At 44.7% G+C, this 24,173-nt stretch overlaps 2 protein-coding genes and 1 long non-coding RNA gene across 3 annotated transcripts; 2 read left to right on the forward strand and 1 right to left on the reverse strand.

Moving 5' to 3' along the window:
• Positions 1 to 1,079: 1,079 nt before the first annotated feature.
• LOC124701067 lies at positions 1,080 to 1,891 on the forward strand. Its single transcript, XR_007001908.1, has 4 exons — positions 1,080 to 1,134; positions 1,536 to 1,589; positions 1,719 to 1,769; positions 1,855 to 1,891. It is a non-coding gene; the product is annotated as an uncharacterized LOC124701067 (long non-coding RNA).
• Positions 1,892 to 2,040: 149 nt separating this feature from the next.
• LOC124699223 (lysine-specific demethylase JMJ25-like) lies at positions 2,041 to 9,462 on the forward strand. The gene is made up of 16 exons (XM_047231563.1): positions 2,041 to 2,058; positions 2,389 to 2,439; positions 2,536 to 2,691; positions 3,061 to 3,191; positions 3,403 to 3,502; positions 3,789 to 3,921; positions 4,186 to 4,249; positions 4,329 to 5,091; positions 5,556 to 5,885; positions 6,457 to 6,948; positions 7,030 to 7,102; positions 7,190 to 7,275; positions 7,412 to 7,531; positions 7,724 to 7,793; positions 7,869 to 7,959; positions 8,591 to 9,462. Exons 2-16 carry the CDS (start codon positions 2,410 to 2,412, stop codon positions 9,132 to 9,134), a joined length of 3,183 nt encoding a protein of 1,060 aa, XP_047087519.1. The 5' UTR covers positions 2,041 to 2,058; positions 2,389 to 2,409; the 3' UTR covers positions 9,135 to 9,462.
• A 7,930-nt stretch (positions 9,463 to 17,392) lies between these two features.
• Positions 17,393 to 17,971, reverse strand: LOC124696276. Its single transcript, XM_047229023.1, has one exon. It carries the CDS (start codon positions 17,969 to 17,971, stop codon positions 17,393 to 17,395), a length of 579 nt encoding a protein of 192 aa, XP_047084979.1.
• Between the last annotated feature and the right edge of the window lie 6,202 nt (positions 17,972 to 24,173).

Consider the following 24,173-nt stretch of genomic DNA (forward strand, 5'->3'; position numbering starts at 1 on the left):
TGTGGACCTCCACGTCAGGTCACACCTGCATCGATTCGACCATGGAATATTTCTTTGGAGCCGTGTCGACTTCTCCACCAAGCCAATCAACGTTAGATTGGTATTAGGCTGGCAGAACGAATCTACCAACAACCTCTTGTCGAAAATACGATCATAGATGAGCTGAGGGGTAGCAAAGAAATAATCGACTAGCTCTAGTACTGTATTTAATATCCCTATGATTATGAACTGGACAATGAGACACGAGATATATAGATAATCCAACTTTTTTTTTCGAGAACTTCGACTTCGGAGGAGGAAGAGAAAAGGTAGACTTTTTCTTTTTGAGAATGAGAAAAGTAAGGGATACTACTCTATCACTGCCAGGCCACACTTGGGCCATCATCCTTACATTGGCTTAAGCCCAACACTTGTGCACAGCAGACACACACTTGAAGCATTTGTATTTAGGTTTTCCCTCCTTGGCAGTCACTCCTGACCTGGTCACCGCCGTGAAAAGAAGGTGGGCGGCGGAGATGGGATGTGATTTTGATCGTGTGCCTCATTTTTCGGCCTCACCCGACAAACAGATTCTGCCTTCCTTCCACAGGCAGGACTGGGCGTCAATATATTTGGGGATTAGCAGCAGCTTTGCAGACCCCGCACCGACCCAAAGCTCTTCCTCTCATCTCACTCTCCCACCCGGCGATTCTTCCGATTCCGGCCGCCGAGCGCCGCCACCGCGGACATGCCGCCCAAGCGGGGCAGCGGGAAGCGTGGCCGGGGGAGGCCGCGCAAGACTCCAGCCGCCGCCGCCGCCATAGAGGTATACCCAGTACTCGTACTTATATTATTAGGTCTTGTCCCTCGGAGCTCCCCCGGCCGGCCGCTTGCTGGCCATTTCCGTGTTTCGGGAGCACCTGCGCTTGCTTTCTCTGCGTTTGGATCGGTTTTTCGAGTTTACTCAGGCGGCCAGCCAGCAACCTCCCATCTAGGGTTTGGTGGTCGGTGCTGCCTTATTTCGTTTCCGATGTACGGGATCTAATTAACCTGCCGTTAATGCTTAATGATCGTTTGTTGCGGCGGCATGAGAAGGTTGAAGACGAGGAGATGGCGCACGAGGACATGGAAGAGACGCCACAAGCTTCTGCGGAGGTGATTTTCTCTCTCTCTCTCTCTCTCTCTCTCTCTCTCTCTCTCTCTCGTACAGTACACAGTCTGCTTGTGATTCATTCAGAGATCGGAAAGCCACTAGGCCTCCTTTGGGACTAGCGTATTTTTAGGGATTGGTGGGGAGAATCCGGGTCTAATCCCAAATCCCCACGGATCCGCGAATCCGAGTTAGTTCGTTCGTTTCACATACGTTTGGAATGTTCGGGAGTTCAGTTAACCGACATCACTGTACAATTGCTCCATGAACTAGATCTGTACGAGAATGTTCTGCTGGTCCTCCCGCTGTTCCATTATTTCTGCAATGGTTTGGCTGTGGAACTAGAAAGAAATGTGGATTTAATGGGGTTTTTAAATACTTGATGGTCGTTTGGTTGTGGTGGCAGGAGAACCACCAGAAGAAGGGTGAAGCGGAGGAGTTGCCACAGCCTTCTGTCGAGGTCAGTAGTATTTTCCTCCGAGGGTCTTTTTTCTTGCTTGCACCAAATTTTTTTTTTCTTCTGAAAGAGCTCTGCTCGCGCTCAGCTTTCTGAGATGCTTAATTCTAATTTGGCTATATATGGTGGCAGGAGAACGATGATCAGAGAGTCAAGGACGAGATACTGGACGCGTCTACAGATGTCAGTGTTGCCCTGCTTGTTTTCTGCTTACACTAACCTTTTCTTCTGAAAGACTTTGCGCTGAGCTTTCGGCCATGGGTTGCAGGAGAACAATGTGGAAAAGGGAAAGGAAGAGATGCCACGAGATTTTCCCAAGGTCATTAACTTCTCTTGCATTAGTTTTTGTGGATTCGTTTAGAAAAGGAAAATCCTTACCAGTTTTAAGTCTTGTGTTGCAGAGGGGAGGTAGGCGTGGCCGTGGACGTGGACGCGGACGCGGAGGCCGCCCAAGACTCTGGCTGCTGCCGAGGTAACCTAGGAACTAACTAACTAAATATGAGCAATATTCCCTACAACCTCAATTTGCCTCTCATTTTGCTGCCACCATGGAAATGAAGGAAACCTCTATGGTACCTTTCCCAATGAATTATGTCTGCAATGGTTGGATTGGAGAGTTAGAAATGACGATTTGTTGGGTTTTGCGAGGTTCACATTTGCAATTGTTTTCCTCCATTTCTTCCGTGTTGTTTGGAACCAATCAATTATAGGGTTCTTTTTTCCACTGTGTTTATTTTCTTCAAAAGAGCTTGCAAGGAATGATTTCTCAGAAATGCTTAATGGCTGTTGGTTGTGTTGGCAGGAGAACGGTGTAATCAAGGGCATGGAAGATATGCCACAGGCTTCTGCTGAGGTCATTTATTTTTCTCTTCCATGAAATTTTGTGAATTCCTATAGACAAAATAATCCTTATCATTTTTCCCTCGCATGCTGGATTTCTCAATTCCAGGAGAACGGCACACAAGGGACAACTGAAAAGTCAAGACCCACAAGAAAGCGTAGGAGGGATCCTGTTGCTGACGTCTCTTCTCTTGAGCCTCGGACCATGCGAGCTAGGAAGAGGCGGAATGCTCCGATGCAAAAAGATGAAACTAAGAAGGAAAAGGTGGAAGCTCTTACTTTTTCTTGTTTATTATACTCACATTCTTCAGTTATATGTATTCATTGAGTGATGGATGAATTTTCAGGACTGTCTGTGCTTATGTAGTTTCTGCTTTATTCATAAGAAAATCTTAAATTGTCTGTCTGTTCTCCTGTATATTGCACACATGCATATTTCAAGTTTAATCCACTTCCTATATATGCAAATAAGAATCACAATGAGCATATATACAGTGTATAAGCTATTACATGATCTACCAAAGAAATGTATGTGATATATAAACTTTCATTTCTGAGTATGTGCTCACTTTGTAGCCTCAACTGCTCCCAGTATGTACACACGTGATGTGTTTCTTTGTCGCTGGATTTGCAGGGTACAAAAAAGAACGATGGAACTTCAAACATGTGCCATCAATGTCAACGGAACGATAGTGCCAGAACTGTCCGGTGTCAAGGCTGCACAGATTATACGAGGAGATACTGCATTAAATGCATAGCTCATTGGTTGGTGCCCTTTAAAAGTATTCATGTTGGTCACCTGGTTTTGCTGCAATTGCATGCCTGTTTTCGTATAGTTATAGTGCTTGTGTTTGTTCAATCTCTTATTTGGAGTATTATCGTTCAATCACCGTGCTAACACAAAATATCAATTTATAATAAAATGATGTGTTTGTTAACAAAATTGCATTTCTTGTTGGTTGCATGAGCTGAACAGGTATCCACATTTAACAGAAAGTGATTTTGTGAATAGTTGTCCATTTTGTCGCAATAACTGCAACTGCAAGACTTGTCTCCGGGCAGATATAATACAGAAGGTATGGCTCGTGTTTTGGGCTTCACATCTTTTTTTTTCTTCGCTGCATTTTATCTGATACTCCTGTTCCCGTGCCTCTACAGACTTACCTAATCCCTGAACCAACACAAATGGGCAAAATAACAAGCATTGATTTTGCTTTGGATTTGTGTGTTCCAGTGTAGTGTAGTGTATAATAAATAGCCACCTTTTTTAGGGTGACGTGAGTTGTGCCCATCCACTAAAATTCGAAATTATTTGTTTGGTCCTCTTAAATTGCTTGTTTGGTCCTCTTATTTGTTCCACAGATTGACAGATGGGATGTATCAGCCATAGATAAAATTAAATGCTCACTTCGGATTGCGCACTATTTGGTCCCATGGTTGAAAGACTTGCACCATGAGCAGATGGAAGAGAAAAGTGTTGAAGCAACGATTAAAGGTACTACTACTATTGAACATGATTGTTGATTATTCATTGCTTCCCTGTATATTACTTTGTCGTTTCAGGCATTGTCTTTTTTCAATACAACGCATTTATAAGTATCCTTTTCCCTCAAATATCAAAACATTTCTATGTCCTTGGGTTATCCAAATTTTGGAATTTTGACTGCATGCATCCCAGGATGGCCTTGTCATCTGTTTAGGAATATTGTCAGTCAGTACTCCAATGGCTCTGCTGTACCTAATGTTGCTTTCATAACAGGCATTGATGTATGCCAATTGAAGATTCCTCAAGCTAACTATAAAGAAAGTGAGCGAATATACTGGTTAGTCTTGCTTCAATTTCGAAGTGTGCAAATTATTTGATTCTTTCGATTGTCTAATCCATAGTTTCCTTTGTGACAGTAACAACTGCAGCACATCAATAGTTGATTTTCACAGAGGCTGCAATAAATGTACCTATGATCTCTGCCTCAGCTGCTCCCGAGAGCTTCGTCATGGACCTAATCCTGGTGCTCCTGCTGCAAGTGGCACGGTCTTTACACAGCCTGGGATAGGAGGAAAGGAAGATTTGCAACAGGGAAGTAGTCATGATAACGTTCTAATTCAAAAACCTTCTGAGGGACAGAATGATGTGTTGATGGATACTGCAGTTCCTGCTGAGGATTGTGCTCCTGGTTTGAGAGAATTGAGGGTAAATAGTGATGGAAGCATACCTTGCCCGCCAAATGCATTTGGTGGTTGTGGAGATTCTGTTCTTGAACTGAAGTCATTGTTGGAGGAGAATGTTATTTCTAACTTACTGGATAAGGCCAATTTAGTTATCAACAGTGAAGGAATGCTGGAGGTTGGAGGTTCAAAATGTTCCTGCTTTTCTGACTTTGGTGAGATGAGCACTTGCACGTCACGGAAATTGGCTTGTAGAGAGAACTCAAGGGACAACTACATATATTGCCCAAATGCTAGAGATGTTAAAAATGGAGATTTAGATCATTTCCAGGAGCACTGGTTGAAGGGTCAGCCTGTTATTGTTCGTGACGTGCTTGAGTCAACTTCTAAATTGAGCTGGGAACCAATGGTTATGTGGCGGGCTGTACGAGAAAAGAGAGAACAGGAAGAACCTGAGCGACTTTCTGTTACAGCTCTTGAGTGCTTGTCATGGTCTGAGGTAACCCACATCATGGTGGTGATTGTTTATACAATTAAATTGCTATAATTTTCCATTGACAAAACTGATATCAAGGATTACTGGATTTAAATTCGTTAGAAACTATATTAACCGTGTGCTTCTGCTTCTCTCTGAATTGCTATTAATGAACATGGTGAATTTTGTGGAATATAGGCTTCTTTTGCTATTTATGTACACGTATATCTGTGCTTACACCGTCAGTTAGTCTGCTTGTTAAAACATAAGAATTCAGTTTAATTGATTTTTGTGAATAAATCTTCCGTTTGTGCCAGCATACCATCTAGTACCAGCATGTGTTAGTGGTGGGGGGCAAGTCCCAAGTTTTTGGCGTATGTCTACTTCTGAAATTGATATGCTGTGTCACACTTAGCATCTAGTTCAGTATTTATTCTGACATGAAATACTCTTAGTGCAACCTTTTCTTTTGTTGAATCGAAATGCAGGTTGAAGTAAATACTCACTTATTTTTTAATGGATATTCCCGTGGAGCTTTTAGTCCAGAGGGTTTGCCCATGTTACTCAAGCTTAAAGATTGGCCACAACATGTCTCATTTGAGGAGCGACTGCCACGACATGGTGCTGAGTTCAGGTCTGCTCTGCCATTTCGTGAATATACAGATCACGAATCTGGTCCCCTTAATCTAGCAGTGAAGCTTCCAGAAAAAGTCATAAAGCCAGACCTTGGTCCAAAAACATACATCGCGTACGGTGTTGCCCACGAATTAGGAATTGGTGATTCTGTCACCAAGCTTCATTGCGACATGTCTGATGCGGTAAATAAATTGATATTTCTTACGCTTCCTCTCCTCCATATATGTATATTTTATGGCTTAGCATCTAGTTCATTTTGAATCTGAAATTGTTACTTATATTGTACATTTGCATGAGTTCTTCAAAAAAAAGTTAAGGTAGTAGTGAGACTCAAACCTTAGTGTGTGGGTTTGCAACCTCGTCTGTCCACCACTACATGCTAGGATATTTTCTCTATATCCTACCGAGTTGAACACTGTATGAAGATCAATTCATCTATGGATGTTGTAGCTGTAAGTTCTTGTAGGTTCGAGTTTGCTCTTGTTGCTTTGCATGTTTTTGTTTTACTTCAATGCTAGCCATAGTTGAACTCTGGGTTGTTGGACTCTCGGTTCTTGACCGTTGATCGGAGTAATCACTTGTGTTTAGAACCGTAGAATATCAATCTAGGTTGTGAAGATCCGTAAGCCACATGCTTTACCCAGCTGCAACATTGAGCTGTCCCCCTGTTTTGGCATCTCCATTGGACAATGTTGAATGTTCTGAGTTCATTGTTCAAAAGCGAATGATATTTTGTTTCCTATTTGTAAACAGGTCAACATCCTCACGCATACTGACGTATTAAAGCTCAAATCAAAACGGATGACAGCGATTGAGGAAAAGAAAATGAGTTTGGCCATAAAGGAAGATAACAGAAATCAAGCTTCCATTTCCAAGGAGAAAGCAGAAGGCATAGTTAAGGAAAGGGAGAAGGTGGATCATGGTTCCAGCAGTGAAGATAAAAGTGAATCACCAGATAATACAGAAGGAACTTCTGAACCTACTGGTCGCAAGAAACGCCGAAGAGGTCCACCTCGTTCTTGTAGGGCATCAAAGAAAGAAAAGGAAACACGCATAGATGGGGGGAAAAGAATTCGCATATCGCTTGAGAAAAAAGAAGATGGTGTCACCTTTGTAGAGGATAACCAGCCAGAGGGTGGCGCATTGTGGGATATATTCCGACGGGAAGATGTCATCAAACTACAAGATTATCTAATGAAGCATTCCATGGAGTTTAGGCATTACAATTATGAACCAGTGAAGCAGGTGATTAGCTCTGTTAACTATTTGACCCTGGAACGACATGTCATCTTATTTGCGTGCTGCTTAACTGTTGAATCTTGGCAGGTTATTCATCCTATACATGATCAGTGCTTTTACCTAACAAATGATCACAAGAGAAAGCTTAAGGAAGAATATGGTCAGTTAAGAATAAAGATGACTTTCTGAAGATTTAAAATTTCCCTCAGTGATTTACTTCCTAGATTTTTGTCCACTCCATATGCAGGAGTTGAGCCTTGGACATTTGAACAGAAGGTTGGTGATGCAGTCTTCATCCCTGCAGGATGTCCCCACCAAGTCAGAAATTTGAAGGTATGGTATGAGTATGACATGCGTGGTAACAGTTTCTGATTTCTTCTGCTGTTAATGCCATACTTTTGCATAAAAATTTCTGCTATCATCTGTGACGTTTCTGTTTTGTAACCGTTTTTATTTTGTTCTTGGGCAGTCATGTATGAAGGTCGCACTTGACTTTGTTTCTCCCGAAAATGTTCAACAGTGCATGAGGCTGACGGAAGAATTTCGTCTGCTGCCAAAAGGGCATAGGGTGAATGAAGATAAGCTAGAGGTCTGCTGATCAGTTTCTCTATACTGTCCTATTATATGTATATGAATTTATCTGTTTGTTTATCTATATGTTAATCCTAATCTTGATTATACCTAAACATTGTTGTCCATCTTAATAGCTCCATAACTTTTACATGCTCTCTTTTCTACACTCTTATCCAATTCTGAAATTCTTTATAATCTGAATTGTTAGATTAAGAAGATTGCTTTTCATGCAATCAAACAAGCAATTGATGATATCACCAAAAAGGATGGCAATGAAGGTAAGTAAGAGCAACTGCGGGCATCATCTTGACCCTTTTCTTTACATGCATCTAAATGCGTGTCATTTGGATTAGAAGAGGTCCCCGAGATGGTGAAAAGTGCAAAGCAAAAAACCAAAGCGAAAGGAAAAGGAAAGAGAGGAAAGAGAGGAACAGTAAAAGAACGGTACAGTGCATCGTCTCAACTTGCTTTTTCTATTCGAATATTTTCTATTTCAGTTTGATTATGTTGATAGATTATGTCTTGCCTCCTTTTATCATCTCTGATTTGAGCAAACTGTTTTGCTGCTTAAGCCTTCAATTCTCAGTAGCATTTCTCATCACACGTAGGCGTGTAGGACCTGTTTATTTGTGTGCATACTTTTTTACGGCATAAAAACTGACTCTGGTTAACACGTAGCCGTTCCTGCGTACCTATCTTTCTACTTCAGAGCATGCTATATATGAGAATTGCAGGTCCTCTTTTATATGAAATTTGAACATATAAGTAATGGTGCATTGGTGTTTCTATGTGCTTCTTTTATCTGGATGCTCATATTATTCCACAGAACAAAAAAAGTGCAGCATGGCGCTCTTAGAATGTGTTTTCTGAAAGCCTTGTAACAGCTACTAAGCTGATTGGTGCTGTTGCGACACAAATTTTGTCTTAAATAATCGAGAAGGTGATTTTCAGAATTCTCCATGTTGTAATGTTATGAGGCCTTAAGCATAGATGGTTAAGTAGCTTAAGTTCTTTACTAGGATATGATTTGTTTGATTGTGTTGAAAATAATTAAGGTACTATTTTATTGTACCAGCTGTATTGATGAAGTTTTAGACCAACCTAGTCCAAGCGAACCTGCAGAGATGGAAGAGGGTAAAAAACTATCAGCTCAAGCCATGCCCGGAGCTGACATGGAGGAGCGCCAGGAACAAACAGCTCCGTACAGGTCTGTAGTTGAAGATGAAGCTGTAGAAACGAAAGAACACCTACAGAAATCAGGTCAAGCCATTTCTGAAGATGAAGTTGCACCTGCAGAAATGGAAGTGAAGTCGACTCAGCAGGGCTTGTCTGAAGTTAAAGGATCTGCAGAAGTGAAGCATGTTGCGAACTCTTGTGTTGGTCCTAGGGTCTACCCCAAGGGTCCATGCAGCTCCAGTACAAGTCAGATTCTGGTCTATCGGCGTCGCCAGAAGGGTCTCAGCTTAGATACAAGTCAGAATCTGCCAAAAAAGAAGGGTCTCAGCTCAGATACAAGTCAGAATCTGCCAAAAAAGAAGAGTCTCAGCTCTAGTCCAAGTCGGATTCAGGTCTATGAGCGTCGTCGCAAGGCTCACAGCTCTGGCCAAGTCAAGTCCTAGCCAAGGAGGGTACAATGTCGATCTGGTTCAGTGGCCACTGAACCAGACGGCGGCCAGCAGGCCTTCCAGCTTTCTTCCAGCTCTGGCCAAGTCAAGTCCTAGACAAGGAGGGTACCAAACACTGAGACGAAGAGCTTTGTCGTAGCTATTGTTTTGATGTTTCTACCGCCTACCTGTAGCGCTACATTATCAAATCGCTCAGCTTAGTTGCGGATTTATTTTGTCTACCTGTAGACTATGATCGAATGAACGAATGAAACAACCTGATTATTTTGGATTTTATACTAGTGTGGCAGCGGCTTGATATAGTAACTTGTATGCTGGATTTACACATGAAGCATGAGATCAACCTTTGTAGTTATTCTGTTCACAGGCCTAATTTGTATTATTTGGTTAGATTGACAAGGATCAGTTGCTTGAGAATTTCAGCAATTTTAGCTCTGCTCAAGAAATAAGTGATCTGTCATCGGAGGATAGTCATCAGGATCAAACTAGCAGTGCTCCTGCACTCTTCTTCGGCCAACTGCTTGCTTTAAATCTGGCAAAAAAAATCTGAGGAGAGAAATTTTATAGATGCTGGCAAAAGATTGTTCAGGCCGTGTTGGCCATCGCTGCCTTTCGCATTTTGCCACGTCTCTCCGGCTGATTTTTTTTTGGGTTCAGGCAGTCTGGGTAGTTTTGTACGGAGTATACTTAGAGCAAATACAATAGAGTCCAGTCAGCTGACTATAAGACATTAAATAATATATTTTAGATGAGTTAGAGGAGAGAGAAGAAGAGAGAGAAGGGAGGTGGGCTACTATGCAATAGCCAGCTCTTGCACGTGCTTCTAGGCACCTTGTGAGAGTGAAATGTGGGCCGTATATTAGTAAAGTACTACATTCTTATAGCCAACTATTGTACATGTTAGCTATATGATGACTACAAATGATATGACATCTTGTTATAGCCAACAGTTGACATCTTGTTATTGGGTTAGCTGGCTGATTTTTTTGGGTTACGGCTGCGTTTACGAGTTACGACGCGGGAGGATGTCGGCCAGGCACAGCTCCCACCGGAGAAAGTGGTCGGCACTGCCATCTTGGTGCGTGGTTCAGATAAACTGCGCTGGGGGTATATTTGGAGAATTTATAAACTTTTATGGAATGCCATTAAAGATTTAAGTGGAAAATTTGCTACAGGACATCGTTATTTTTCGGCGTTTGCCAAAACACACCGCTCGATTGTGTCTTTGCCAGGTACCATTATAATTTCGTGGCACATTTGCCAGAACACACCACCTGGCCGAAAACGGAAAGCTATGCATTTTGTCTTCAAAACCAATCATCCCAGGTAAAAGTGCAAAACTTTCCGTTTTCGGCCAGGTGGTGTGTTCTGGCAAATGTGCCACGAAATTGTAATGGTACCTGGCAAAGACACAATGGAGCAGTGTGTTTTGGCAAACGCCAGAAAATAAAGGTGTCCTGTAGCAAAATTTCCCAAGATTTAAAGTGGTGCTTTATTTGTTGATTTGAGCAAAACACAATTTTGGTGTGATCACCTTCTAAAGCAAAAAATGATGGTAATTGTCTCCGGACTGTGGGCTTTAAAATTACGAATTACAAATTTGAGCATGTTGTTAAAAAAGTTGTGCTTACTGTAGATGGTGAAATGGTAGAGATGGTTTGATTCTGTGCATACGATTAACCAAAAATAAGGTATTGTGGCTAAGATTGAACTTCAAAATTCCTGTGATAAAGTAGTTTTGTGTTTTCTCTTTCATGTTTAGATCTGAGTGGTTTGAATCTCACTTCGTGTGGATGAACCAAAAACGTGTTCGGCACGTGGTATTTTGATTGATCGGGGCATTTTGTGAGAGATCTTTGGTAGCCATAAGGGCGAGAAATGGAGATCCCCTGCCAACACTTGTGTTTAATTTAGAGGCTAAGAGCATCTCCACCGGTAGCCTCCAAATAGGCGCCGGCAGGGGCGCCTACACCTCCGTTTGAAGGGCGTCAGCACTGCATTCTCTATTTGGGGGAGCTGTTCCCACACCGACGCCTCCAGAAACGGCGGCTCCGATAGATAATTTGATTTAAAAATCATAAATAAATGCATAGAAAATTGAATAAGAAATATTTTATTCCACAAACTAATACATAATTGGGAACGATGGTTTACATGAAGATATAGTTTGGAACATGGTTTTTCCACAAACTAATACATAGTTTGAACCATGGTTGACATAAATATAAAACATTGCAAAAAACTAAACCTAACTAGGCCGGTCATCGCAGGTTTCGTGTGTTCGCTGGCAAGAAAGAACACTCGAGGGCACACCCAGTCACCCAAACTGGAAAATCCAGCTGGCGAGGGTGCCCCTGTTGGTTCTTCCGAGGAAGAACATCCAAAAACATGCGAGCCGATATTCGCTGCGAAGAAACAACAATCGTCAGTCGTCGTCCTCCCCGGCGCTGTCGACGTGGTAGTTCCGGCGGCAACGCGTCTCGTCGAACACCTTGACGCTCATGTCCCTGTCGCCAAAGTAGGAGAACACGAGCACGAAGCCGGCTTGGAGGCTGTGGTGGCGCGCGAACTTCTCCCAGCCGATGTGGAGGTACATCTTGCCGCGCGTGTCGTAGATGGCGCCACCGGTAGTAGCCGCACGAATCCTCCCGCAGATGCAGCGTGCTCGGGCGGTCGTCGCCGGCGACGAAGTCGGCGAAGGTGTCCGGCAGCCTCTGGATGCCGCGTGGGTCGCCCTTGAGGACGAGGACGAACTCGCACAGCACGGGCCCCTCCTCGTCCATCTCCGATGATGAAGACGACGGCGTGCGTGCAGCTCTACCGCGGCCACGGCCACGACCACGGCCGCGTCCTCGGCCTCGACCAGACATGGCGTCGTCTTTTCAGATGGTGGCGGCTAGGGTTGGGGAGAGAGGCGCTAGGGTTTGTGTGTGAGAGGAACGATGAGAGGCGGCCCTTTTTATAGGCCGGAGGGAGGCGGGGGAGCGATGGCGCTCATTAACGGCGGCACGAAGAGCAAGGCGCGCGCGACAGGATGTTTTGTTGCGCCTCTGCGAAAACTGCACTGCCGCTGCATCCCAATAACTCCCGTCGCGAGGTAGGCGACGGTTAGGTTAAAATTGAATGAGCCGCAGATGCGTCGGCCCCGCCACTCCCCGCTGCCGTCGACTTTTGGGATGTGTGGCTGACAGGCGGCTCCCACGCCCAAAAAATTCAGCCTCGCGAGGCGCCGGCGCGCCCGATTCGCGCCCTTGGCGAGGGGCCGGAACGGAGTTGCCGGTGTTTCTATTGGGCTCCAAAATTTGCCGGCGCCGTTTGGGCGCGCCGGTGCGAGCCCATTTTCGCCCCCGGCCCCCAAATTGCTATCGGGGCCGCTATCGGGGGAGCCGGTGTAGATGCTCTAATTGTCTAGATAAAATGTTTTTGAGAGCTCAAAGCAGAGGTTTGATTTCAACATGTTTGTAGCTATTCTCTAGTACGCAGATGATATCATCACTTTATTGTAGGATGACTTAGATATGGCTGGGAATGTAAAGCTCTTACTTTATGTGTTTAAATCTATGGGTTACTACCCGCACAAAAAACATGTGCGCTGTTCCTATTAATAGCATGTCCACATACTTAGTTAAATGGAAGATTATTTGCGGAGGTGGCGTGGATTGGGGATTTGGATAAATTTAACACAAGTCTGTTGTGCAAGTGGTGGTGAAAGTTAGAAAAAGAAAAGTATGTTGCAACATTATGTTACGACAAGATGTTGCTAAAGATGTTCCTTTGGCCATGCTAACTCATAAATAATTTCATTCTGTAGGGATGGTCTTCTAAAAACTAATGAGTTAAAATTGTGTGTGAGAAAGTTGGAAGTGTTGTTGGTGTCCAAACCTTTGTGTGGGATCACACTTTGTGCACAGCAAAATCCTTTATAACTCCTTTTAACATAAGGACAAGGGCATCGTACATATACAACCAATACACCACATAGAATGGTACCTCACACACACATCACAACCAAGTTTTCTCCCCTAGAGAAAGTCTAGAGATACAAGCAAGGATCGCGATAGAACACCGCCCTATCCGAAGGAACATGAAGATCGAAGTACTCAGGTTCGCATCCTCGCATATAGTCTGATAACCTCGTGCAGCGCCGCCTACATGAAGATAGACATTTTGAAAAAGACATCATCTGAATTGGAGATCAGGGTACCCTCAATAGCTAGTTTTTTCCTAATGTTCCAAAGCTCTCAACATTGCGCCGAAAAGGTAAACCAAGCTACTCTCCTAAGGGACCCCGGAAGACCATGGACAATGGCGATGAACTTCGCGGCCCCTTCCGGATTCCAATCGCAAGACAGAAGCTACCTAACTCCCACCCACATGAATTTTGCCAAGGAGCACCTGAAGAAAATGGTCACAATCCTCATCCTCCCCGCAAAGAGAACACCTCCCATCACTTGGTCCATTCCTCTTAACGAGCTGATCACCAGAAGGCAACGTTCCTTATATAAGCTGCCAAAGGAACACCTTGATCTTAGGTGGAACTCCCGCACGCCATACCTCCTTTAAGTGGGTGACCGCCACCCCCTTAGACAAGCGAAGGTATAGCGACCTCGTGGAATAGCCATTCCAAGCTTCCAGCGCCCAAGCCACCTCATCTGGTCCCTCTGAAAGTGGTTTCAAGTCAAAAATCTGGCACATATTCTCCCATTCAACAGTCTCAGCCGTACCAAAGGTCCGTAGAAACTGAATGTACCAACCTATGGCACGCCTCAGCACCATAACTATCGCGAACTGGTTATCGCAGCAAGCAAATAGTCTAGGGAATAGGGTGTGCAGTGACCCCTTGCCAGTCCACTAGTCCGGCCATAAATAGGTCCTTCTCCCATCGTGAACATGGTGGCTAGCCCCCAGCTTGAAATACCATTTGACCCTGTTTATGGCATTCAATAATTGGGAGCCTTTGGTGGGGACGACCTGTAAGAACAAGTCGTTATTGACTAAGTATTTTGCCCGCAGGAGGTCTGTCCATAGACCTTCCGCATTCTAGTAGATCTTCCGGATCCATTTGAGTATCAAGGCAATATTCATGAACTTAGTGTTGAGGATACCCAGCCCTCCAGACTCCCTCGGTTTGTAGTCAGTGGCCCAATCCATCATATGACACTTACGCTTGCTCCCCACCCGTTCCCAAAAGAGCCGAGACCTAGATTTACTCATCACCCCATGAGTCGTGTCATGCAGGAGGTAAATACCCATTCAAACATTGGAATGCTCAAGAGACAAGAGTTGGCTAGCTCTAGTCTCCTGGAAGCACCAAGGAAAAGCCCCCGCCACGGTCTACCCTATGACCCACCTTCTCAGTTAGGAAGTTTCAGTCCGCTACTGAAAACATTTTGTCGCTCATAGGAAACCCTAAGTAGTGCATAGGGAGGATACCCTGTTTGCAGTTAAGCCCATTGGCTATCCTAAGCTTTTTGGGCTCCGCGACCTGTCACAATCGCCCTGCTCTTCAAGAAATTGATTTAAGGCACGAAATGTTCTCGAAACAGAAGAAGCAAATTTAAATTAGTGACTCCTAAAGTCGACGGTTTGATTAGGATCATGGCATCATCCGCATACTGTAGGTGCATAACCCCTCCAGGAATGAGATGAGGCACAACCCTAGTATGTGCCCAGACGCCTCAGCCTTGGATATGATAGCAGCCAAAGAGTCAACCATGGAATCGAACATGATTGGAGATAGAGGTTCCCCTTGTGTCACGCACCAAGCATTCCAAAAATATGACCCGATCTCATTAACATTGACAGTTTTTGTCCCACATACACAAGCTGCATCAGCTGGTTAACCACCAAAACTGAGAAGCCCTTTCCTAGTAACACCTCCCTAAGAAAATCTCAGTTTCTTCGATCATAAGATTTTTCAAAATCGAGTTTAGGAAGTAAGCCCCCCTAGCTTCTTCACTCGTAGCTCGTGAGCGATCTCATGGAGGGCCAGAACCCCTTCATGAAGACATCTCCCTTTAATGAAAACCGTCTCGCTCCGACCAATCGTCCTATGTGCCAGTGGCACCAGACTTACCACATAGGCCTCTTCAATGAATTTGAAAATGACATTAATCAGCGCGCGTTTGACCTAAATTTCCTAATGTAGTCCACCCCTTTCACCTTTGGAATCAGCGAAATGATCCCAAAGTTAAGTCTAGCGATCTCCATCCTCCCAATGGCAAAATCATCCAGAATATGTAAAATTAGGGCTTTGAGAACTCCCCAAAACCTCTTGAAGAAACTAACCGGCAGCCATCCGGTCCAGGTGCGGAAACAGGTTGCATACTAGAGAGAACCGTGTCCAACTCCTCCGGGGTAAAGGTGATCTCTAGACCAAGATTTTCCTCCTTCAAGATCTTCTTGTCGCCCACCCACAAGTCGTGTGCCAGGGAGAACGCCCTCTCCCCCCTAGACTCCATAAGACCATGGTAGAACGGGTAAACCTTCTCTACCATGTCTCCTTGCTCACGTAATTCCCCATTGCCTGCGATCAGACGGAGCATCATACACATCCTACGAAAACCATTTGCAATCGCATGGAAATAAACCGTGCATGATTTCCCCTGCAAAGTCCACTTGAGGCGACTACGCTAATGCCAGTACGCCTCCTCCACACCATCCACGTACACAATCTGGTTATTTCGACAAAAATAACCTTTTTGTACAACTATTTTGAATAATAAACTTTTGATGAAAGTATTTCACGAAAATACCCCTTTTGTCCCGCGCATGTACCGGGGCGCTGCAAACCATTGTGCCGCTCCGAAGTGAACGACGCTGCAAAGGTGCCAACGTGGTCATGCAGGTCCCAGATCTCCCTAGTGTAACGCCCTAGAGCGGGGCATTGCACTTCAGCTGCCGCGCCGACGTGTGCGGGCTGGCACATCGATGCATTGGGCAGGTAGAAGGGCACGAGAAAGGGGACAGGTTGGCGCCCGAGAATGCAAGGTTCACCACGGCGAGCACCCTCCCCGCCACCAGCCGCCGCAGCCAACCCCCCCCCCCCTCCCTGCGCTTCTCGTCCATCTCCATGCCACCGTCAGGCCCTTAGCGAAGACCTGCGTAGCGTGGAGGAATGCATGCGGGGCCGCATTGGATAATGGAGACACCCCCGTTGTCCCTGGACCGGAGGCCGTCGAGGATGTAGAGCGCCGGGAGCGCGGCGCCGACGAGGAAGCCAACCACGGTGTGCGCGCCGAGGAGGAGGCGGGCGGGGCCGACGAAGATGGGGACCGCATGGTCGGGCTTTCCCGGGCGATGCGGCAAGGTGAGTGTGGCGAGGAGGACGGGGTAGGGGGTGAGCAGGACCGCATGCGGCTGCCGGCCAGCCATGTTAGTGGAGACGGAGCGGAGCTCCACAGAATCCTTAGCCGCCTCGGGGCGTGCATGTCCACACTGACATCTTTGCAGCGCCATTCACCTAGGCGTGGCACAATGGTTTGCAGCGCCCCCGATAAATGCGCGGTAGAAAATGGTTATTTTTTGTGAATTACTTTTGCCAAAGGTTTATTTTTAAAAATAGTTTCACAAAAGGTTAGCTTTGTTGAAATTGCCGAAAATTTTCATGGTTCGTCAATCGTCGACGGCCTCCGGTAGCATGGGTGCCTTCATGCTCGGATAGCTTAGCTCAGTTGGTTGGCCGTAGACTTCATGTTATGGATGTTAGTACTGTTGTACTTCCACCGTTTTAATTTAGTTTGTGTTATGGGTTTAGTCAAAGTCAAAATTTCCAAATTTTGACCATAATTGTATGAAAAAATACCAATATTCGTAATACCAAATACATATAATACGAAAAATTAGTTAATCCTAATTTGAATATAATAAGTTTTATGTCATAATTTTTGATATTTTTTCTAAATATTTGGGCAAAGTCTATAAAATTAATCTTTAACTAAACCTATAACGCGAAATAATTATGAACGCAGGGAGTGTCTTTTTTTCCTTTCTGGACTTTCCTTTGTCCGTGCAATCTGTTTGCACGAGCAACTCCACTAGTTAGTACTACTACTGTATCTTTTTTCTATTTGCGGGGTACTAGCTATACTTTATCTAGAATTACACCCAAATGCATCCCGTTAATTAGTGCGCGATTTTACTGAGTTTGATTGAAGGCCGGCCAACTAATACCAGAGAAAACAGTTCTTGAGATTATATACTCAGTAAACAAGACTATTCATTTTATTCGAATCAGCGCGCGGTAGCTAGCATCAATGATTATTTCCGGCCTCTGAAGCAAAACGGAGCAACGCGACGCCGAGCTTTGCGAGCTTGTACGCGTCGTCGTCCTCCCTCGTCAGCGGCGACGCCACGCTGCCCTTCCCGAACCCGTCCTCGCACTTCTTGGCCGCGTCTGCCGCCTTCTCCAGGATCGCCGTCGCCTCGCCCAACTTCCCGGCCTTGATCGCGGTGCTGGAGGCAGATCCGTCTTCAACTATGCCACCGTACAGCGACCAGCACGACTGGAGACACCAGCCCACGGCGGCGTCGTTCTCCGGCTTAAGCTTCACGTCACCGCCGCCGCCGCCGCCCCGGAGCAGGCGGCTGATCTTGGCCCTCGTGCTGGTGGCGTTGTTTGCGAGGAGGCCCACGGCGAGACTGCCGAGGTGCTGGTAGTTGAGGGAGTGGACGGAGCCGGCAACGGAGCCAAGGGCCTCTTCGCAGAACTGGACGTCGAAGTACGTGCTCCCGCCTCCGACGGTCTTGCACGCGGCCAGTATAATCTGGGCTGACGGCGAAAGCGCAGGCGCAACGGGGAAGAGCAGCAGGAGGACAGCCACCACGGTCATCACGCTGGTAGAGGAGGTTGAGGGAGCCATATTTTTTTGTCTCTTCGATGATGGTTAATTCTATCTCCTCTCGTCCGTATGTGTGTCGAATACATATGGCAGATGTAACGTATCATGTGCTGGCGTATTTATTACGTATGTTTATTTAGTTCCAAATTTGATTGCATGTATCAATGCATTGCTCTAAATGCTGATACTGAATAAAGGAGTGCCTCTGGATTTTCCTTAAAACTTTCCCGTTATTTCAGCCAAGAGGCATTAAAACCATCATGAAAAGCCAAAGAAAATGATACAGTACTTCCGAAGCCAATAAAGGTGGTAAGACCATCTTATCTTAATCTTGCAGCGTAATTCAGATATAACAATAAAATATAATGTAGTACAATAATTTAGTTTTTAGTCTTGTTTTTAGTAACGAGACATCCTAAATATATGGTGAGAGAGGGTAAAATCTAATTTTTTCATCTTTCTCTTTCCGCAACCTCAACGTTTATCCTACGTAGCACAAATATGATATCATCATTGTACATGCTCTAAAGTGCACTTGAAAAGAAAGGAAAAAAGAAGAAGCCAAAGTTTTTTTTCCTTATTTACATGGTCCCTAACTATTTCTTTTCAAAAGGGGAGCATAGCCATGCATCAATTGATGCACACATCATTTTGTTGCAAATCTAAGTTCAGAGTTCACATATCATTGGTTACACATGGTGTACATATAAATCAACCGCCGCAATATAATAAAAAAGGAATAATATGCATCATGTAATCTCTTAGAAAGCTGTCGACCTTGCTGGTTTGTGGATAGCCCGAGCAACCGTACATATACGACTGCATCTAGAAACCATATGAGTCTGCCGCGTGACCGGAAAAATATAGGACCACCCGTGGACCCAATATGTGATAACCAGTAAAAAAAGACCATCGCCATTCATGTTAAAAAAAATATCATTCCGATAATTTCATATAGCCCATGTTAAAACACAACTAAGTGAGTGCTTTAGTTTGTTTCTATATCCCGTTAAACCAATTTTCAAACATATTCACAACATTAACACCATGAGGTGTATTAAACATAAAATACACAACTCTCCGAATTACGCGAGCGAAGGGACAAGTGAAAAAGAGATGGTTAATAAATTACTCAAAATCACAGAATGCACATTTCTTACAAACATTCTAATTTAGTTTAGTGAGGTTATATTTTATTAGGATTCCTTGTTTTTATAAAGGAACCCTATGAAAATCTTGACCTTCAATCACTACGGGAGAGCTCCAGTATGCCGACGGCCGCCAGCCGTCGGCACAGCAAGGAAGGCCGTCGGCACAGGCTGTGCCGACGGTGACCGTCGGCGTAGCTTCGTCGGCATAGTTTCGGTCGGGGACTGCCTGATCACTGTCGGCACAGACTGGCCGTCGGCACAGATTGTTGTGCCGACGGTATAACCGTCGGCGTAGTATTTCAAAATTTTCAAATTTTTTTTGAAAAAAGATTAAAAATATTTTTTTGAAAAAATATATATTTTTATTTTTTTTCAATTTCCTGCTTATTCTTTTTTACTTGCTAATCTTTCACAATCACACTTACACTTAGTACATCTAATCTTAGGTCAAATTGCACTTCTATTCAAACTTCCTAGTTGGTCACCCATCCTCACACTACTCCTGCCCCAGCACGCTTAACTTTTTTGTTCTCTTCGGATGAGCTTCCATGAAAGAAATGACGCCCTTGTTGTTAATACTACCATATCAATCATATCAACCCTTTGACCATGCTGCCACATCTCTATATTTTTGAATTCTAAACAATTACTTAAGTAAACAACAATGAATATATATAAATAATAATAATATAGAATTTGAAAAACAATTAAATGATTTAATTTTTGTGTTTTTATTTAATATGGAATAATTAATATCAATAAATACGAATTTGGCAAATAATATGTCTAAATTGATCAGAAAAATAAGAGGAATACAAATATGACATCCATATCATATTTTGAACCTACAATTTAATTTACCCAAAAATCATGAGCAATAGATCAAGTACCTCTAGTTTAAATCTGGTTGACTTTATCGAAAATGAGGTGGAAAACGGCCTCGGCATGGCATAGTTTGCCGAAATGAGGTCATATTTGGCACGTGTGTGGGTCCTACGATGGGAAGCAAGACCCCGGACGCGGATTTCTAATCCGACCCACGGGCGACCATATTTTCATTTTTAGCGTGCCCAAGCGGTTTTTATTTTTGTCCGTTTAGTTTGTTCGCGAATGGGTGCACCCGCACGCCCGGTACGGCGATACCGCATGTCCCGCGGTCCCTGTTTTGGCCAGATGGCAATTTGAAAATCCCACGGAGCCGCGTGGGCGTCATTTCATATGTCATGGTAACTATTCCGTTTGTCAAAAGTGGGATACGGCAATTATTTTGAAAAACCCTTCACGAAAAGGGCTATCACGTCCGGAGTTCTATGGATTTCAGGGGAAATGAGGTGGGAAACGGCCTCGGCATGGCATAGTTTACCGAAACGAGGTCATATTTGGCACGTGTGTGGGGCCTAGGATGGGAAGCAAGACCCCGGGTGCGGATTTCTAATCCGACACACGGCGACCATCGTTTCATTTTTAGCGTGCCCAAACGGTTTTTATTTGTGAAGCAGCCTACATGGGGCACATTTTAATATGACGTGAAACCTCCGTGCGATCATAGTAGACCACCTACGCACCACCTATCACATGACATGTGCACGCATTAGCTTTTGGGAACCCATGCGGTTTCCGGCGGTGTCCCGCCGAATCCGCCGGAAACCGACCGGATTTGAACTAGGGCTCAACTATCCGTCGCTCCGTAAATTCCGTAAAAAATGTTTTTAGTTCTACGACGCATCATTATATGTGCTAATTTTTGTCCATTTAGTTTTTTCGCGAATGGGTGCACTCCGCACGCCCGGTACGGCGATACCGCATGTCTTGGGGGCTCGTTTTGGCCGTATGGCAATTTGAACGAAGTCAAAAAATCTCACGGAGCCGCGTGGCGTCATTTTATATGTCATAGTAACTATTCCGTTTGTCAAAACTGGGTTGTAGCAATTATTTTGGAAAACCCTTCACGAAAAGAGCTATCACATCCGGAGTTCTATGGATTTCAGGGGAAATGAGGTGGGAAACGGCCTCGGCATGGCATAGTTTCCCGAAACAAGGTCATATTTGGCACGTGTGTGGGCCCTAGGATGGAAAGCGAGACCCCGGGTGCGTATTTCTAATCCGACCCACGGCGACCATCTTTTCATTTTTAGCGTGCCCAAACGGTTTTTATTTGTGAAGCAGCCTACATGGGGCACATTTTAGTATGACATGAAACCTCCGTGCGATGATAGTAGACCACCTACGCACCACCTATCACATAACATGTGCACGCATTAGCTTTTTGGGAACTCATGCGGCTTTCGGCGGTGTCCCGCCGAATCCGCTGGAAACTAACCGGATTTGAACTAGGGCTCAACTATCCGTCGCTCCAGAAATTCCGGAAAAAATGTTTTTAGTTCTACGACGCATCATTATATGTGCTATTTTTTGTCCGTTTAGTTTTTTCGCGAATGGGTGCACCCGCACGCCCGGTACGGTGATACCGCATGTCCTGGGGGTGATGGCGTGTAATTCACACATTCGTTGGGAACCCCAAGAGGAAGGTATGATGCACACAGCAGCAAGTTTTCCCTCAGAAAGAAACCAAGGTTTATCGAACCAGGAGGAGCCAAGAAGCACGTTGAAGGTTGATGGCGGCGGGATGTAGTGCGGCGCAACACCAGGGATTCCGGCGCCAACGTGGAACCCGCACAACACAACCAAAGTACTTTGCCCCAACGAAACAAAGTGAGGTTGTCAATCTCACCGGCTTGCCGTAACAAAGGATTAACCGTATTGTGTGGAAGATGATTGTTTGCAAGAAAACAAGTAAAAACAAGTATTGCAAACAGATTTGTATTTCAAGTATAAAAGAATGGACCGGGGTCCACAGCTCACTAGAGGTGTCTCTCCCATAAGATAAAAGCATGTTGGGTGAACAAATTACAGTCGGGCAATTGACAAATAGAGAGGGCATAACAATGCACATACATGACATGATAAATATAGTGAGATTTAATTGGGCATTACGACAAAGTACATAGACCGCCATCCAACCGCATCTATGCCTAAAAAGTCCACATTCAGAGTTATCATCCGAACCCCTTCCAGCATTAAGTTGCAAAGCAACAGTACAATTGCATTAAGTATGGTGCGTAATGTAATCAACAACTACATCCTTAGACATAGCATCAATGTTTTATCCCTAGTGGCAACAAGCACACCACAACCTTAGAACTTTCTATCACCGTCCTGGTATCAATGGAGGCATGAACCCACTATCGAGCATAAATACTCCCTCTTGGAGTTAAGAGAAAAACTTGGCCGCAGCCTCTACTAATAACGGAGAGCATGCAAGATCATAAACAACACATATGTAATAACTTGATAATTAACATAACATGGTATTCTCTATCCATCGGATCCCGACAAACACAACATATAGCATTACGTATAGATGATCTTGATCATGTTAGGCAGCTCACAAGATCCAACAATGAAGCACAATGAGGAGAAGACAACCATCTAGCTACTGCTATGGACCCATAGTCCAGGGGTGAACTACTCACTCATCACTCCGGAGGCGACCATGGCGGTGAAGGGTCCTCCGGGAGATGAATCCCCTCTCCGGCAGGGTGCCGGAGGAGATCTCCAGAATCCCCCGAGATGGGATTGGCGGCGGCGGCGTCTCTGGAAGGTTTTCCGTATCGTGGTTCTCGGCATCGGGGTTTTCGTGACGAAGGCTTTAAGTAGGCGGAAGGGCAACGTGGGGGCCACACGAGGGCCCCACACCACAGGTCGGCGCGGCCAAGGCCCGGGCCGCGCGGCCCTATGGTGGCGGCTCCTCGTGGCCCCACTTCGACTCCTCTTCGGTCTTCCGGAAGCTTCGTGGCAAAATAGGACCCCGGGTTTTGATTTCGTTCAATTCCGAGAATATTTCGTTACTAGGATTTCTGAAACCAAAAACAGCAGTAAAACATCAACCGGCTCTTCGGCATCTTGTTAATAGGTTAGTTCCGTAAAATGCACGAATATGACATAAAGTGTGCATAAAACATGTAGATATCATCAATAATGTGGCATGGAACATAAGAAATTATCGATACGTCGGAGACGTATCAGGGGGCTGTTTTGGCGAGATGGCAATTTGAACGATGTCAAAAAATCTCACGGAGCCGCGTGGCGTCATTTTATATGTCATAGTAACTATTCCGTTTGTCAAAACTGGGATGTGGCAATTATTTTGGAAAACCCTTCACGAAAAGAGCTATCACGTCCGGAGTTCTATGGATTTCAGGGGAAATGAGGTGAGAAACGGCCTTGACATGGCATAATTTTCCGAAACGAGGTCATATTTGGCACGTGTGTGGGCCCTAGGATGGTAAGCAATACCCTGGACGCGGATTTCTAATCCGACTCACGAGCGACCATTTTTTCATTTTTGGCGTGTGTGAAAGCCATGAAACCTCGAACATTATAGCTCATTTATAAGAAAATTTATTTAGGTATTTGAAATATTCCATTTTTGATATTTTTCTATGATAGATCTTGTTTTTCTGCAAAATTTGATATATTATACTTATTTTTCTCAGTTAGAATGATTTAGTTATGCTTTTTTGAAGACTGCTGTTGAGAAATAGGGAAAAGCTATGCCGACGGGCACAGTTCTGTAGTGGAAAAAAAAGAAAAAAAAAAGTTGTGCCGACGGCCAGACTGGTCCTGTGCCGACGGCCAGAGCTGTGCCGACGGTGACCATCGGCACCTCCAGCCTGTACCGACGGCCAATTTAACGCCGACGGTCATCCTCGTCGCCGCGCTCCGGAGGCTACTGTGCCGACGGCCCCGACATTTGGCCGTCGGCACATCGCCTGGCCGTCGGCGTACTGAAATTCTCCCGTAGTGAATATAATACAATCTCTATAATATAACTACGAGTTTCTAAATGTATTTCTATAGGAACATCTTATTCACATTCATCATAGAGTTAATAACACCACAAGTACATAAACTTGTCCACGACGTGCAAATTCATACACAAACTTGTAAACAGTGGTAAACTGGTACACTAACTTGTCTTG

The sequence above is a fragment of the Lolium rigidum genome, chromosome 3 (genome assembly GCF_022539505.1).
Source record: "Lolium rigidum isolate FL_2022 chromosome 3, APGP_CSIRO_Lrig_0.1, whole genome shotgun sequence".
In the NCBI taxonomy this organism is placed as follows: domain Eukaryota; kingdom Viridiplantae; phylum Streptophyta; class Magnoliopsida; order Poales; family Poaceae; genus Lolium; species Lolium rigidum.

Coding starts and splice junctions, on each gene's coding strand:
- LOC124699223 (XM_047231563.1), top strand. CDS start 2,410: ATGGAAGATATGCCACAGGCTTCTGCTGAG. Junction 3,192..3,402: donor ATTAAATGCATAGCTCATTG/GTTGGTGCCCTT, acceptor TGAGCTGAACAG/GTATCCACATTTAACAGAAA. Junction 7,532..7,723: donor TGAATGAAGATAAGCTAGAG/GTCTGCTGATCA, acceptor CTGAATTGTTAG/ATTAAGAAGATTGCTTTTCA.
- LOC124696276 (XM_047229023.1), bottom strand. CDS start 17,971: ATGACCGTGGTGGCTGTCCTCCTGCTGCTCTTCCCCGTTGCGCCTGCG.